Below are 15,412 nucleotides of genomic sequence, written 5' to 3'. Positions count from 1 at the left end.
ATGGAAGGAAAATAAATATTCGTAAGCAGGGTTAAATCCAGGTCAGAAACTCTCTCAGTAACGGACAAGTTGCAAGATTTACAAAACATTGTGTAAAATGAAAGTACTATTCATCAGTTTTCTATTCAGAGTAAAAATATAAATTATATCAAAAACAGAAAGTGCTTTTGTGACTTAAGGCCTAAGTAAATATGTATTTCTATACAAAAGTGTTATTCTGCTCTTTAAAAAAAGGCATACATGGATTTGAAATGGTTAGTTCTCAAAAAATAATTATACAGCTGTTCCCTTGCCTTTGAGGCAAGGGGCACAGTCTAAACATATTTTATAGTGAACTATCCCACTACAGTTCCCTGAAAACTTCATAAAAATACAAACCATTCTGGAGACACAGCCATTTATTTACAGGGAGCAAACACAGTCAAGCTGTAAACAGTAATGGGGTAGGCAAGTGAAAAGTTCAACACAGAAAATCACTGTAGTTTTTCATGGGAAGAGTAGTGGAAAATCAGAGCAGGTTATGTATGTAGTGGACAGTAAGCAGCGAGTTTGTCAATAAGGTCTAAGGTGGGTGGACACCCAATTGAAGGTGCAAAGGAAGGGTTTATGAACGATACTAGTTACACAAACAATGAAAACTACAGATGTGACTTTTTCTACCATCAGAACTACAATATATAACACCTCGCTGTGCCAGAGACGGAAAGAACTGCTATGGAAAAGCTAATTCATCTAGCCATACCAGCATCCTACTGCACTTCAGCTATGTGTAGTAAGCACACTGCACATTAACATTTCTATTAATTTAGCTTAACAATCTTGGTTCAAAATTGCAGTTTCAACAGTTTTAACTTTTAGGGCTCCTGCATGCTAAAAGTAAACAGCTACTTAGTAAAACAGCCATTCTTTGTGCAACAACTCACTGCACTACACTCCTTACCTGACATATACTTCAGCTCGTGCACATCCATGAGGATTAATAGGTAGCTCCTCCTCCTCCTCTTCACGCTGGTGGAAGCGGAATTTGTAATTCTTGCATCTGTGTGCTCCATACAGCTGCTCCACAAGGAAGACAACAGCATCATGAAGTATTCCCAGCATTCGTAAACCATTCATTGCTGAAAGATGGCAATTGGCATAAAATGTCTGGAATCAGTGATTTTTGTAATACAGAAGATACAAACCATACTATACTAAAAATACATATGTTTCTGCACAACAAGGTAGTATTAAGTGAATTACAAAAACATATTACAGTCGGGACAGAAGGCAAAATGACAACAGCTGTAACTATCAGCTAATAAAATCTGATCCTTCTAGCTAAAAATAAACAAAACATTAAACAGCTACTTTGTTACTCATTTCATCTAATCGGAGAGGCGTCTCTGATAGGCCTGTGGCTGGGGTACTGCTTTTTCACTAGCAAGACTACAGATTTTTAAACCTTGCATTTGATGCAAACCGTGGCATAATGTGACAGCAACAAAAATGTACACACAAGCATGTCATTTTGTCCCTAGGGAGCACAAACCAGTTAAAAAAAAAGTTTAAATAATTTAAGAACATGTACATTTGCCATGATTACGTGGAACTCCCAACAATAGCTGCTGAGAGATATTCCTCTTCCATCAAGGATAAATCACTGGAAGATCAAGTAATAAAGTCAGTCATATCAAACTTTCAGATACCTCAAAGACTGGTCCTCTGCTGGGATAAATTTCAAGCAATAGCAGGACTTGGAAGGGGTCAGCCCAAAGCCAAACCTCAGATGGCAGAGTCCTGAAGAACAGAATTCCCAAAAGTGGCCCAACTCCACATGACACTGTCAAGACAAAAACGGCTGATGAGCCTGTTTATTGTGGACTAAGGGGCAACAGCACAAATGTCTGCAACAGAAACACCTTTAAAGTAATAGAGGTAGCCACACCTCTGGGAGAGTGGGCTCTGACCTCATCATTTGTTATTGTGTAGTTAAGTGACTGACTGGGAAAAGGCAGGTGGCAACCTGCCTGAAGTGTGAGCCTGGAGCAATGGTCCTAATCCTCCGGTAACAACTAAGATGCTAGTGAATGAAAAGCTCTCACCTCCACCCCCAGTTTCTACTACTAAGTAAACAGGGAGGAAGACGGAAGGATTAGTTCATGGAAAAATTGTTAGCCCATAGTGCACCATATCATTATTGAAGACCCAACTATACTCTCTGGTTTGTACTACACTGAATGTTTCTCTGTAAATAAGGGCTTGATAATAACTCTCAAAAGTGATGCCCTCCAAGAAGAGTCTTCAAGAAATTACTACTAACACTGCAGAGCTAAAAAGTTCAAACAGCAGATAGGTAAGCCAGTCTGCCATGAAATTCAAGTCACATAAGAGCATTTCTCAACTGGATATGTTCATATGCCTGTCCCATTGCCAGAGGTTGTCTGAGGCCCAGCACTTGGCTGCTCTCCCAAGGGGTGAAGCAGGACATCCACCTGCCCCTTTCCCACAACCTAGGCAGCCATGCTGGATATGGAAGGAGTGTGTGCTCTTAAATAACTGCCTGACAAGCTAATTTTGGTTCAGAGTTCTGTCCTCCAGAAAAACAAGATGAATAGAAATGGCTACCAAATGCATTCTGTCCATGGGATCAGACCCAAGATAATACACATTCCTGAAGTAAATCAGACAGTTAGGGACAATGCACCACTCTATCTAAACTGAGAAACATTTCCACCCTGAGGCATAAACCATTTTAAGTAGGTGGCCTCCTGGCAGCCTCAATCCCCTTACAGTCTAGGGTTGGCATGTTCAGTGCAAGATGGAGATCCATATTAAAAACTAGGCCTTGAAATAGCTGCTTCCCCCAACCAAGAGGGATATCCACAACTAATACTAAGATTGTTTCCTGTATTGCTAGAAACCACACCACCCACTGCCATCAGCCCCCCCCCCCCAAGAACTCTGCAAAGGTAAAGGAGAGTGGATTTAGCAGAAATGGTGAGAATACCTATATGAACCTCTCACACAATTAAATCAAGAACATGTCCAAAGACAACTCATTCCTATCTAAATGACTGGTTAGAAGACAGGAAGAGCCACTTTCTCCTGAATGGTAAAGAAACTGATATAAGGAGTGTCCCACATTTGGAAGCCTTGATGCAGCATGGCCTCAGAATATGAAGTGTCAATACAGGGCTGCTCAGAACATCTGCCAGCTCATTATTTTCTCCAGGGGGTGAAGCTACCTCTGTCCCTAAACAAATGCAACGTAGCTATAATATCTCTGTACAGGAAGTATGACTCCATGGGCCCCTGCTTTTTAGACATCGTGCAACACACTGCTTGAATAACGTCAGAAGCAGTAATTTTTTTTCCCAAGACTTCAGGGCAACAATACTCCTCTGAATTTCAACTGTCTGATATTGAGACTCCTCTTTTGGAAGGGGGGACCACATTTTCTGAACTGTCTTGGATGCTATGAGGTCTTCCCAGGCAGCATAGCAAAGCATGCAATTGCAAACAAAGTATCAGTCATCCAAGTCAGTGGGAGGTTAAGCTGCAGAAACGGAAACCCCCACATGAAGACTGGTAGCAACTTTTCTTTTCCACAGGGCTTAGCAATAAGGGTCCAACACTAACAGCCAGTCCAAGAACGTATCATGACTTAGAAGTCAATGTCATTTTGCAGTCCACTGCTGCACTCATCTTCAAAAAGGCAAATGTCATCACAAGAATCAAGTCTTCTGGACTTTGAGATGTATTCTTAGCCTGCTGGGGAAACGTGTTTTTTTTTAACCTATCTGCTTAACTGGAGTCCAGCATAGGTCTCAACTGTCCAGATTTTTCAAAATTTCCAGATTTTTGGTGTATTACTCATAAAACTGTAGTTTTCTGGCAAATTACTAAAGTCAGAAAATAATGTCTGAATTTCAGACTTAATATCCTTCAGAAAATTCATGCTAATGCAAAACCTGCTATTCTATCAATTTTGTAAGAGCAATATTTAAAAAGGTGTCCCTATTTTTTGGTCTTTGTCCCCTTACTTGCAGCTTTGTCCAGATTTCTTGCTGTTAGACGTTGAGAGGTATGGAGTCCAGGGATAATTCTATTATAAACCTACATCTTTTCTAGCCTTGAAACAGGCTTATTTATGTATTGTTAAATGAGTTGTCCAACTTGGTTACGGTCACAGGAGAGAAGCATCACATAACACACTCACATACAAATAGAACAGTCTTACATTCTTAGCATAACAGAATGAACAACTCACATACAAATTAATTAACCTAAGTCAACTGCATATTAAAGATGAGAATGGAGCTCAAGTACTTTTAATGCAGACCAAAGAAAAAAGCAAGTAAATGCACAGCAAGGACAAACACAGAACACTAAGTAAAACACTGACACTGCAGCACAAATAGTGAAAGTGACTCAAGTCCATGAGTGAGTTCTGGCAGGCAGAAGGAAGCTATTGAAAAAGGCGATTGTATACTTGACAAATAAAACAAGCATGTTCAGGGGCAGAGGCAGATAGTCTATGGGTGAAAGCATCACACATCATCAGGGAAGAAACAGACAATGGAAATTAGTGAATGCAGGAGAATTCTGGTAATAAGGGATGAATGCACTATGACAAAGGAAAGGAAGACACTTATTTATTTCTTTTATTTGCAGTTGGTTTACCAGGATAGTCCATTGGGCCAAAAATAACCCGTTTTCAATGGAGTCCTGGGGAGAAAAGCTCCAAAAAACAAACAAAACTTACAAAGTTTTTGGTTACAGTAACAAAAATATTAGTAAAACGAAAAAAAATTACAAAGTTTTGGTTACACTAACTACAGAAGTACAAGTAAAACAATACATTATAAAGATACAATTTCTGAGACAAAACATCAAAGTTTGTGAATTTTGAGTAGATATTTACAAATTGATTGGTTCTTACTAAACCAATGTATAAGACAGGAGATTGAGGTACCTGAAATGTCAGAGGTGTAGAGAGGAGGAGAAGAGATTATGTGGGGTTGGAGCAGGAACATTTCCACTGAGATACAAGGTGCGAGTGAAGTGAGTTTTTAAAAGAGGAGAGGTTTGTGGTGGTATGGATAGATGGTGGTAGGGAGGTTCCACTGATGTCTAAGGGCAAAGGATAGGAGATTTTTGCCTGGGGGATGGGTAGGTTTATACAGTTCTATTAGGTTTTGATCGTTAGATCTTAAGTCTTTCAGGGAGGTGCATTTTGAAGGTTGAGGATAGGGAGGGACAGACGGAGGGGACGAAAATGAGTTTGTGTGCATGAATAAGTTGAATATAGGTCAGATAATTGGGCAGTTTGGTACTTGTGTTATCGCAACCAGATGTTTTTTACATCCTGTAATTCATAACGTTTTCGAGAAATGAATTCAGCTGTAAGTACAATGACTGTGCATACTCCAAATTACTATTTTACCACATTGCTTTGGAAACAGGAGCAGGAACAAGACATGTCAGCCGGATGTTGTCAACCAACTGCTTGCGGACAGAATTTCTTTTGCTTTTAAAACAACGGAGCCTACAACCGTTTTGTGTACTGCTTATTACACTGACCAGAAAAGCAGGAGAAGTGTGAACCTCTAAGTGTTTTACTTCTCTGTACTACTGCTGAAAAGCACTTCCTACATCAACACTGCCATTTTGTAGTACTAACTGCAGTTAACATGTGCCATCTTAACTTTGCATATTTGAGACACCCTTTCAATACAGAACTGCCACGACCATGGACTTTTTATCCATCACTCAAGTCCAATTTTGAAATTAGATTTGCAGTGTTGCATTTAATTAAGTATTGCTGTTTATAGCAGATGTTTAGATTTTAGATATTCAGGACTTGTTGGTCATTAAACACCATTGGGAATGCAGCCAGAGATTTGAATGTGTCGTTTGATGGATGTTATCATTGATGTTTGCGATGTGTGTTCCAAAGGCAAATCAACTAACTGCTTTACTTAACCTACAAAATAAATAGAGAGTAAAAAATGCATTGGGTAACAGAAGGGATGTGGGAAATCAGATCATGAGTAGTGTGGGCCAATGCGCAGAACTAATGATACAACTTCTGCCATTTTTTTACCGAAGATTTACGGAATTACAGGATGCAAAAAATATGGTTGTGATAATACCCAAGTACCGGCAGTTCTAATCAATTTAATTTGGGAAGGCCTACACAGTGATGGGTACAAGACTTGTGGTTTGTGGCAAACTTGGCAATTTTATTATAGCAAGAGGAGAGTTTTGACTTAAGAGAGGATTGTAGGTTTGTTAGGAGTGCAGCACCATAAAGAAGAGAGGGGATGAGAAATGTGGTAGAGAGAATGAACATAGTAGGAGGAGTGAGATAGCGATTGTGCCGGTAGAGCATACCAAGTTTTTCTTTTCTTTCTTTTTTTTTTTTTTTTTTTAATATTTATTTGTAGGTGGGAGTTGAATCTGAGCTAGTCATCGATATGGACACCTAGTAGTTTGGCCTCAGGTACTAATTCAAGAGGTGTGTTGTTGTGGCTTTTGATGGAGAATGAGTTTTTATCTATACTGGATGTTTTAGAAGGGGTAAATAACATTAGTTTATTTTCTGAGGCATTTAGTGCTAGGTGATTGTCTAACACCCATTATTCAGTGGTAGAAAAAGTGTCTTGTGTTAGCTTTATGAGTGTGGGGATGGAGGTGGCAGAACAGATTATAGTTGAATCATTGGCGTATTGGATAAATTTAGTGTTGGGGACTGAGCAGTGGAAATCATTTATGAATATACTGAAGAGGAGGTTCCCAGTACGGAACCCTGTGGGACACCAGTGGGGGTGTTGAGGAAGGAGGAGGTGGCTTTTTTCCATTTGACTGCTTGCTATCTATTTGTACGGTAACTGTTGAACCAAATGAGAGAGGAAAGGGATAGATTTAGATTAGAGAGTTTAGCTAGGAGAAGGTTGTGAGATATGGTATCGAAGGCATTAGAGAGGTCAAGTAGGAGGGTGGATACAGTACAGCCAGGGTCACGGGCTTTGTTGACTATTTCCAGAAAGGAAAGAAAGGCAGTGGTAGTGCTGTGGCCGGGTCTAAATCCGTGTATGTGGGAGTTAGTAAGTGATTGTCTATAAGATAGGGTAAAAGTTGTAGATGGATACATTTTTCAAGAAGTTTAGAGATGGGAAATAGAATGGCGATAGGGCGGAAGTTTGTGATATTACTGTTGCCCCCTTTATGCAGGAGTATGATAAAGGCCTTTTTCCATAGTTGGGGAACGTAACCTCCTTGGATTGAGCGGATGATGAATATACACATGGGAAAAGCAATGGCTTCAACAGCTATGGTTAGAAAGTAAGAAGGAATGTTATCGGGGGCGTTGGAGTTTGGTTTTAGTTTTTGGAGAAGTTTTTTTATGATAGATATGGGTATAGGTTTTATACAGAAAGGAGGCAGTTGAGAGGTGAAGGTATTTGTGGGTGGTGATGAAGGAGAGGTCTGGGGAGGGGATGTGGAAGTAGGCAGTGTAGTGTTGTTCGAGAAAGATGAGGTTAGTTTGGTAATTGAGTCGATGAAAAAAAGAGTTAAATTGGGTGGCCAGATCTTTGTCTAGTGCATTAATTCAGGATTAAAGAGAGTGGAGATACCATTCCAGAATTCTGTAGATTTGTTTTATGGCTATTTTGTAGTGAGGAATATTAAGTTTTTTGGTCAGTTATAATATGCTTTTTGACTTTGTTGCGAAGTGTTTTGTATTCATTAAGGGTGGAGTACCCAGGCTTTATCTCCAAGATGCATGGCAGCTAGTGTATTTTTGGTTAGCCAAGGGGCAGTTTTGCTTTTTATTCTTTTAGATTTTAGGGGGGCACAGCTGTTTAAGAAAGTTATACTGAAGTAGGTAACAGCATTTTCTAGGGGTAAAGTTTTTAGAGGACTCCAGTTTATTTATTTTAGGAAGTTAGAAAATATACTAGGATTGAAGTTTTTTAGGTAGCGAGTGAATATATAGTTATGAGATAACTAAGTGGGAAGGAAGCCGGCAAGCAAAAGTGGGGAGGTAGTCACTGAGGGGAGTCAGAAAGTGTGACACTATCAGAGAAATAATGAGGGTGAGAGACTAAGATCCTGTCTAGGGTACTACCACTACAACAATCTTTGGAGGGTATGATTGTAAAGTTGATAAGTTGGGAGAAATTATAAAGGTTAACATTTAGTGGGTTTGTGACAGACTGAATGGAGGACCAGTTAATGTTTGTGTCATCCAGAATTATAGTTTCATTGCTAATATTACTGGAAAGCCAGAAAAGGATATCTTCCAGTACTGAGACATTGTCTCCAGGGGGAATGTACAGTGAGGCTTTACATATGTGTTTATGTCTAATCATTTGAAGTAGAGCCAAAATTAATTTGGCATTAGTGAATTGAGGAATAGGTAGGATGAGTACTTGAAAGTAAAAGTATATAATGTTCAAAGAAAACTACTCTGCTGTAATTTTATTCAACATTCAGAGATCTAATGGAGTGATTGTCATCTGGTAGGTGGGTCCAGGAGCTGCCAATATTGTTAGAAGTGCATCACCACTGTGGTTGATGCACATTAGGCCCCACATTATAAGATGAGTCATTGTGCAGTTCAGATTTCAAGGGGTGGCACGGTGACAAGTTAGGAAAGGAAAAACTGTGGGGTTCAGTGAAGGCAGCAGAAGGGCAAATGGAGCAGAAAAGACTCAAGTTTATCTGTGAAGATAACTCACTGCAGTTCTTTGCAGAGGTTGAAGTAGTATGTTTATAAGGAGCAAGAATAATGAATCTGGCAAATTTTGATAATTTTTCATTTCTTTTATACTGCTTGGATGCTGCAGAGCAGCAATGAGAACTATTCTGCCTCAGGACGAGAGGTTCTCCAGTTCAGTTCTCAGCTGGGGTGCCTTCTGTGTGGAGTTTACATGTCCTCCCCATTTTCGCATGGGTTTCTCAAAGACACATAAGTAGACTGGCAAATTTTCTGAAGGTATGTGTGTGCAGGTGACTTGAAGAAAGCCCTAGTAATCTTTCTTCCCCTACTTGCTTAGTCAACTCTCTGGATAGTGGTAATTACTGACATGATTGCTTCAAGAGTTGGATGCAACTGCAACTTGACAGCAATTGATAAATGGTTTAGCTGCTAGTGAAAGGGACTGCGAGGATGACATTCTCGTGGAAGAATATGGGCAACAGCAGAGAAGTAGGAAGTTTGTGTCTTGTGTTAAGAGAACGTGGTCATTTGATTCAATGTGGGGAACCTAATATCAGACATTTATTAACGATACAGTCTATATGCGAGAGTCCAGTGACAGGCAATGACAGACTGACCGCCCAATATTTAATAATGTCAAATGCTATTGCTTAAACTAAAAGAAATGCCTGAAGAGTGCTTTGTGGAACAGTGGTTACTAGACAGCAGGACTTACTGTTGTTGAGGTAAGGTTGAGAAAATGTTTAATCATTACCTCAGGTTGGACTAGGCTTGCAGCAGTGAGTTATCTTTTCAGGAGACAGCATACCACAGACCGTTACAGACAGTGAAATGGAAGAAAGGGTTAACATGTACAATGAATAAGGTTAGAACAATGATCAAGCTTTTACAAGGTTGAAATTCACTGTGTGTTCTTGTCAGAGAGAGCCACTAAACCAGCTATCTGTGGTACTGCTGAAAGCCATGCTGCTAAGGCATGTAATTAGATAGCTGTGGCTCATCACAGATTAACAGGCAAATATCATACCATATTATATATCAAAAGCCTAGGAAAAATCATGGAACAGGGCTGGAACATCCTTCAAAATGTTAACACTCTGAGCATGTGATCTGCGACTGACAGAAATGCAGGGCTAATGGAGTAATATTTGAGAAATGTATACTAAGCATTAAGTAGGTTGCAAGATTCAGTAAAGTGGGACAGCTAAGGACACTGTCCGCATGAAAGATGATGAAAGGTTCCACTGCCATAAGGGCCTGTAATTCAGATACCCTTGTAGCTGAAGTGATTGCTAAAAGGAAAGCTGTTTTCCAAGAGAGAAATTTTAAGTCTGCAGTAGCAGCTGGCTCGAAAGGAGGTAGAGTGAGTTTCTCCAAGACAAAGTTAAGGTCTCAGGCTGGGGTTGGAGCTCTCCTGGGTGGTCTCAAATTTTTGACCCCTCTGAGGAACTGCTTGAGCAGTGGCTGAGAGAAAAGGGGAGGTTCTGTGTAATAATGAGCTGAAATGGTCGAGGCATGGATTTTAATGGAGGAAAAAGATAGGCCCTTGTGAAGCATCTCAGTTAAGTATTGTAAAATCTGAGGTAAATTGGGTGCTGCTGTGCTCATCCCTTGAGAATGGTTCCAGGCACAGAATCTTTTCCATTTTTCAGCATAAGATTTTCTAGTACTAGGCCTCCTTGCCTCTAAAGTGATATCCATCACAGGTTTACTGATGGATGGTAAAGGAGAGATTATGTAATTAGCCAGGCTGCAAGGTTCAGTGTTAGAAGCTGAGGGTGCAGAATCTGGCTCTCCTGCTGAGACAGCAGGGAAGGAGTCTGAGGCAAGTGTCATGGGGATAACCGTGATACACTGCACAGGAGGGGGAGTCCAGTGTTGGCGCGGCCAGTATGGAGCAATCAAAAATCATCCTTGGTTTGTCCCGTTTGATTTTTAGTAGTACTTTGGAGAGCAGAGGCAGAGGGGGGGGGGCATAGACTGCTAGGTTTGTCCAGCTGAAGGACAGAGCATCCACTTTCCAAGCTTGTTTGTGGGGAGTCCTTGTGCAAAATTTGTCCAATTGGTAGTTCTGGGGAGAGGAAAACCGGTCTATATCTGGGCTCCCCCATTTGCTTGTCAAACATGTTGGAAATCCTTGGTTCCAGTTTCCACTCGTGTGGGTCCATGAGGTTTCTGCTTAGTCCGTCTGCCAGTGTATTTAATTTTCCTGGCAGAAATTGAGCTTGTAGGTGCACTTGGTAGCTCAAGGCTGTGTTCCACAATGCCATGGCTAGTCTGCAGAGGGGGTAAGAATGTTACCTTATGTTGCTTGTTTATGTACCACAACAGTGGTGTTGTCCTTCTTTACCATTAGTTGTCCTGGAATAATGTGGTCCTTGAAGGCTGTCAGAGCATTCTGTACAGCTAACATTTCTTTTTGATTGATATGCAGGTGCTTTGACTTGGGTTCCATTTGCCCTAAATGCACTACCCTGTCAGGTGAGCCCCCCCCATGCATAGTCTGATGCTTCTGTTGTTAGGGTTTGGGCGGCAGGGGGTGGTGTGAAATGTAGTCCCTTGTTTGGTGGCAGGCCTCTACCCACCAAAGGAACTCTAGGCATAGGCAAGGTATGACAGGAATCATTGCTTTTAGATCCTGAGAATGTTGACACCACAGGCTTTTTAGATACCACTGTAGTTTCCTCATATGCAGTCTTGCATATGGAATTAGAAGAATGCAGTTGGCCATGAACCCCAAGGCTTGCCGTATTTGTCTTTCAGATAGCAGGGTTTTTGTGGCCACTTGTTTGAAGTACGTTGTCAAATGAATTTGTTTCTCTGGCGTGAGGTAAGTTCATCTGGGAAGTTGTATTCAAGCTTGCTCCCAGGAACATGATTTGTTGACAGGGCACCAGGTGTGATTTCTTTTCGTTTATGGTGTACCCCAGACAAGTTAGAACCCTCTGTACAAAGGCCAGATGATTCAAAAGTATGTCCTGGCTTTCTGCCTGAATTAGACAATCGTCCAGGTATGGGTATATTTGAATATTTCTTTGCCTTCAAAATGCTGGAGCTAGGCACTTTGTGAATACCCTGGGCGCAGTAGATAAACCAAAGGGCAGTGCAGAGAACTGATAGTGCGTGTAACCTGCTTTGAAGCGTAGGTATCTTCTGCAAGATTCCCTAATTGGGATGTGCAGGTATGCTTCTTTTAAATCTAATGTTGCTAACCAGGCATCTTTGCCTATCATAGGAAGTAATTGGTGAAGAGTCAGCATCTTGAATTTTGGAATTTCCAAAAAGGTGTTTAGAGTAGAGGGGTCCAGGAAAGGATGCCATGAATTGTCTTTTCTGGGTACCAGGAAAAGTTTCGAGTAGAAACCTAGTCCCTTTTCCTCTTCTGGTACCAGTTGAATAGCCCCCATGCTTAAGAGAAAGTACTTGTTTTGGGGCCTCTGCCCATTGATTTGGGGGTAGGTCCGGCCACCCGCTTGGTGTTGGCAACATGTGGAAGTGAAATCTGTATCCTTGGGACACTATTTAAAACCCATTTGTCCTGGGTAATGAGTTAAAAATTCTTTGCATGAAGAGCAATCTTTCCCCCCAAAGGGGCAGTCAGTTGATAAGTGCTTGGAAATTTTAAAAGGAAGTCATTGAGACAGTTTACCATAGGGGGGAGTCTTATTCCCAGATTTGGAAGTGGAGACCCCCAACTGCTTAGTTTTGTGTGTCTCCTGGGACTGAAACCTGGGGTTTGGCTTGAGAAGACCTGGAAGGGGCTGGAAAGGACCAATTCTTAGAGGGCCAGTGCCTACTAAATCTAGGAGGATGAACTTGTAAAAAATCTTTAACAGTCTGCATAGATTTAGCTTCATCTTCCATCTTTTTGAGAACTTCCACAGCCTTGTTGCCCAACAGGCGGTCCTGATTTAAAGGAGCATTCAACAATTTAGCTATAACACGATCAGGCAAAGATTGCTCCTTAAGCCAAACATGCCTTCTGAGCACAGATCCAGTAACAGCAGCCCTGCAAGAGGCCTCTAATGAATCAAAACCACACTGCAAAGTATGTTTTCCAACTTGTTCAGCAGAATGCATTAAATCCTGTAATTCCTTATTTTCTAGAGTCAGGAATCAACATCATTTTCTGTTTAAGCAATCCAATAACATGTTGCTGATACTTTACCATATGAAACTTTCAGTTTAAAGCCCTAATGGCCAAGACTGCAGAAGTGTAAACCTTACCCCATCTATCCAGTGCCCTGGAGTCTCTATCAGAAGGGGTAGGAATTTTAGCAGTAGACGCCTTAATGCCCTTGGGCCCCTGTGAAATAGTCGCTGGATCTGCAATAGGATTTTTAAAAAGGAACTTGTGGGACTCATGGACCCTGTAGTACCTGTCAGGTTTTCTGGGAGCAGGAGGCAAGAAATCAGGGGCCAAACTAGACTCCGAAAAAGCATAAACAATGTCTAGTACAGGAGAAATAGCTAAAGGCCTATTGCTGAGGTAGGAGAAGGAAATCCCTAAGCCTCTTTTTTGAATCAGAAAAATCTTGGCTTTCCCAGTGGAAATGCTCCCTTAGAGTATGTAAGGTTTCCCCAAAAGAAAAATCCTCAGGAGGGGAAGCAGAGGGAATTGAGTCCCCTGCACCAGAATCTTCATAAGTAGATAAAGGCAAATCCAGATAATCAGAAAAAACAGAATCCTGATCAGAAGACTTATAATCAACTTCAGTCCTAGGCCTCTTAGAAAGGGGGGGGGGTTGGCTACCCCTGATTAGAGTTATTAGATCGTCAGCCATTATCATTTGTTTTTTAGGCATGGAGGCCTGAGCATGAAGCCTGGGCGTCATTTTTTTAGGCTTGGTTCAAGATTTGGCGGCTTCTGTTTAATATGCAAGTCCGTAGGCCTGAATACACCCTCAGAAGCCGGTGCCTGCACAGTGGCTCCGGACCCATCCAAGGTAGAGACATCCGCAGGTTCCATAGTTGAAGCATCTTGCGGCATACCGGACTCCGAATGGGTCTCAGTAGAGGCCTGCGAATCAGAAGTTGCGGGTATCAGGGGCTGCGAAAGTGCCTCACTGAGTACCGGCGAACTGGCGAGTGGCTTACGAGAAGAGTCGTCGGCAGTGTTGGATCTCGGCGGCCTGTCTGTGTCTTTATCTTTGCGTTTTTTCAGAATCCCGGTAGTTGGATGGCTAACCGATGACATTTATGGATAATTAAGCCGAGAACCGAAATATTTAGAGGCGAAAATATACTGACGACGGATAGTGCGCTGATTAAATAAAGCACAAAACCGACAGCAAGGTACATCGTGGTCACGGCCTAGGCAAGGAATGCAGTACAAATGAAAATCTTTACGAGGTATTTGCTTTCCACAAATAATGGAATTATTAACTTTTACTAACATCGGTAAGGAGCAAGAAAAAGTTTCCCCAATGGATGAAACTCGAAAATGAAAATTTCAGGAGTCAGCCGACCGGCACTTGCGAACTGCTTCTGCTTCGGGCACTGCACGGCAAGAAAGACTGATGTAATGGCATTGGATGCCATGTTTTATACCCCCTGACGACCTGACGTCATGGAAGAAGGGACAGCAACTGACACAGGACCCAAGACTTTGTTAATCAGGCCGACTGAGGGCTACCTGCAAGCAGATAACCGAAATGTAATGACTGCAACAGTGAAACACGAAGAACATCAGCAATTTTTTCCTAGGGAAAAAAATCACTGGGCCATTTTCGGGACTTTGACATTTCCTCCACTGTGGTATGCTCTCTGAGTTGGTATACTTAAGTGGGGGGGGGGGGGCACAGCCCCCCATTATTTTGTGTTTCGTTTTTTTTTCCTTTGGGATTTGGGTGTTTCATTTAGGTGTCGATAAAGGGGTGTTCGAAATTTTGAATGTTCGTTTATTTAATAGGGAAGTGGCCTCTGTTACAGACCATGTGGCTTGGGCAGTCTTTCCCTCATAATACCATCCCCCATTGCAGAAGGGAAGTTGTCCACTGTCATAGTGGCCATTGAGTATGGACAGGACAATGTTCAACCCCAGGAGACAAGAGAAGATGTCAACCATCACAGAATGCGATGCCTACATACCGAAGTGAGGTGTACTAGAAAACAGCAACACTGGCATAACACTGACCACTGAACTAAAAGGGTCCACTGTAGTAGTCTCGAAATAAAGCCTTGCTTGTGGGACCAGAGTAGCTGATGCAGCCATCGATCCTAAAAGTCTAACAATTTGTCTTGCTGGGGGATTATGTGAAGCAAAAACTTGTAAGATGAAGATTAACAGAAAGGATCCTTGACTGCAGCAGCCTATCTGGGATTTTGGGTCCAGGTGGCACCCCATAACCTCTGTTGCCAGTACTGGAGCCAGTTGGCTTTTTGTCAAGTTTATATTGATTCCCAAGTGTTGGCAGAACTGGAGTGCACTACATCAGTTGATCTCTGGCAGGAGATGTAAACAACCAGTCATCTAGACATGGAAATACTCTGAACCTGTGCAGTCCCAGGTAAGCTGCAGCCGCTGTTATGCATCTGATTTAGTTGGCTGAGATCCCAGGGTTTTTTTTTTTTCTGGAAACAAAAAGAATCTTGAATAGACTATGGATCCTTTCTAGTCAGGAAGGACCTCTCTGGAAGACTGTATTCTACCAGCTTTGCTACATTGGTCTGAATGGGTGGAATTGTTGGGGATTCTTTTTG

At 41.7% G+C, this 15,412-nt stretch overlaps 1 protein-coding gene across 1 annotated transcript in view; it reads right to left on the bottom strand.

Moving 5' to 3' along the window:
• The window catches only part of KMT2B (lysine methyltransferase 2B), a gene marked incomplete in the record, with an annotated part of 4,527,268 nt that overhangs the window by 423,991 nt on the left and 4,087,865 nt on the right, over positions 1-15,412 (bottom strand). The window contains 1 exon segment of the mRNA XM_044079325.1: positions 941-1,118. Within this exon segment, the coding sequence (XP_043935260.1) occupies positions 941-1,118 (178 nt within the window).

The sequence above is a fragment of the Protopterus annectens genome, chromosome 8.part0 (assembly GCF_019279795.1).
Source record: "Protopterus annectens isolate FY-2018-M chromosome 8.part0, PAN1.0, whole genome shotgun sequence".
In the NCBI taxonomy this organism is placed as follows: domain Eukaryota; kingdom Metazoa; phylum Chordata; order Ceratodontiformes; family Protopteridae; genus Protopterus; species Protopterus annectens.
This window is presented reverse-complemented; position numbering and strand designations above follow the sequence as displayed.